Below are 1,550 nucleotides of genomic sequence, written 5' to 3' on the forward strand. Positions count from 1 at the left end.
GGAGATGGTAGTGGCCCTTACCCACATGTGAGCCAGGATGTTGACTTCAAACATTCTTTCTATCTGGTGGTCCTGAGTTGAGAGCAGGTCGGCAGCTGTGATCACACCAGCATTGTTCACCAGGATGGTCACATCCCCAATTTCCTTTTTCACCTTTTGGAGACAAAACAAAGCCCCAGAAGTGTGTCTCTCATTCATTATATAAAAAACAAAAAAGGAAAAAATGCACGGCTGCAGAAGATGAGCAATAATTAATTTATTTCTTAACATTATTTCTTTTATGGAGAGGAAGATCATGGTACCTTTCCAGATGTGGCAGAAACTGTGAGGTAATTACCATGAGATCTAGTTTAGATCTGATTCTTCTCCCTTAAATAATTACTGCCAAAATTTATTGTCTTCCACACACTGTGTGCACACACAGTTTGGACTGTGTAGTCACAGCTGGGACTATAGAGGTACAGACAGTTTTGAGCCAGCTGGACCACAACCTTTACATTCATATGTCCTCAGTGCTGCCTGTGTTTCTTCAGAGGCTGGAACTCTTCAGAGCAAACTTGGCAGTGAGGAATGATACCCTGGAGCCTCACTAAAGGGTGTGATCTTGGAAATGCCTCACCACTCTGTGTACAGAGAGCAGTGAGGAGTGGGGAGGTTCCAAGGCCTTGCATGATTTGTGTGCAATGCCTCTTCTCCAGCTGTCCCAGCTTTTCTGGAAATGGAGCATGTTTGGGTGAGCCTCTGTCCGTGCCCCTGCTGCCCTACCTTCTCTGCAGCGCTGTAGATCTCCTCCCGTTTGCTGCAGTCCACCACGAAGGTTTCAACAGTGGCCCCCAGACCCTTGCATTCTGCTGCCGTCTCCTCAACGCCGTGCTGGAAGGGGCAGAAAAGAAGACACTCATGCACAACTGTGCCCTGCCCACGTGTTGCTGCTCAGGCATCTCGGCAGAGCAGTTACAGCCTGGACATGTCTCTTAACTGTACAAACACAGCCACACCCCATGGTTACCCAGGGACAGAGCTGTAGGTGGGGTCCTTGAGAGGACAGGTATTCCAGCCTTAAATTTTGGACCTGCCTAGAGGGACTGCCAGAAAGGCAATGTGGCAACAAGAGCGAGTTTGCCTTGGTAAGGCACATGTAACTAGGCTGCAGAAAGGGGGTTCACAGTGCCTATCACAGCACAGCAGGGAGACACTGTGAGTGTAAACAGAACTCTTAAAACACAGGCCTGTCTGACACTTTGAGATATGAAAAGTGGTTTCTATGTATTCACAGACTAGGTGTAAGAAAAGAGATGCCCTCCACAGTGCAAAATGGCATTTCAGGAATGGCATCTGATACACACAGAACAGAAGCTTCCCTAAATCATTACATCAACCCACTAAGACAAGACTGTCGCTGATAATGTCGGAACGGCCAAAGCGACACAGATATCAGACATAGTCCAGGTGTAAGGTGAACAGGAAGCTGTTTATTGCTCTCAAGTGTTTCTTTTATACTCTTTGTACACTATCGTGCCACAACACAATTGGTCAAAAGTCTCAAGCAT

At 47.0% G+C, this 1,550-nt stretch overlaps 1 protein-coding gene across 1 annotated transcript in view; it reads right to left on the reverse strand.

Annotated features, from left to right (window-relative positions):
* The window catches only part of LOC115307590 (estradiol 17-beta-dehydrogenase 11-like), a 12,025-nt gene that overhangs the window by 4,946 nt on the left and 5,529 nt on the right, over window positions 1-1,550 (reverse strand). Inside the window, exons 2-3 of the mRNA XM_029960859.1 lie at window positions 766-873; window positions 22-153 (exon numbers count right to left, since the gene is read on the reverse strand). Coding sequence (XP_029816719.1) covers window positions 22-153; window positions 766-873 — 240 coding nt within the window. The remainder of the gene's footprint in view (window positions 1-21; window positions 154-765; window positions 874-1,550) is intronic.

Source organism: Manacus vitellinus, unplaced genomic scaffold (assembly GCF_001715985.3).
Source record: "Manacus vitellinus isolate BGI_N305 unplaced genomic scaffold, ASM171598v3 scaffold_0_pilon, whole genome shotgun sequence".
NCBI classification, from domain to species: Eukaryota; Metazoa; Chordata; class Aves; order Passeriformes; family Pipridae; genus Manacus; species Manacus vitellinus.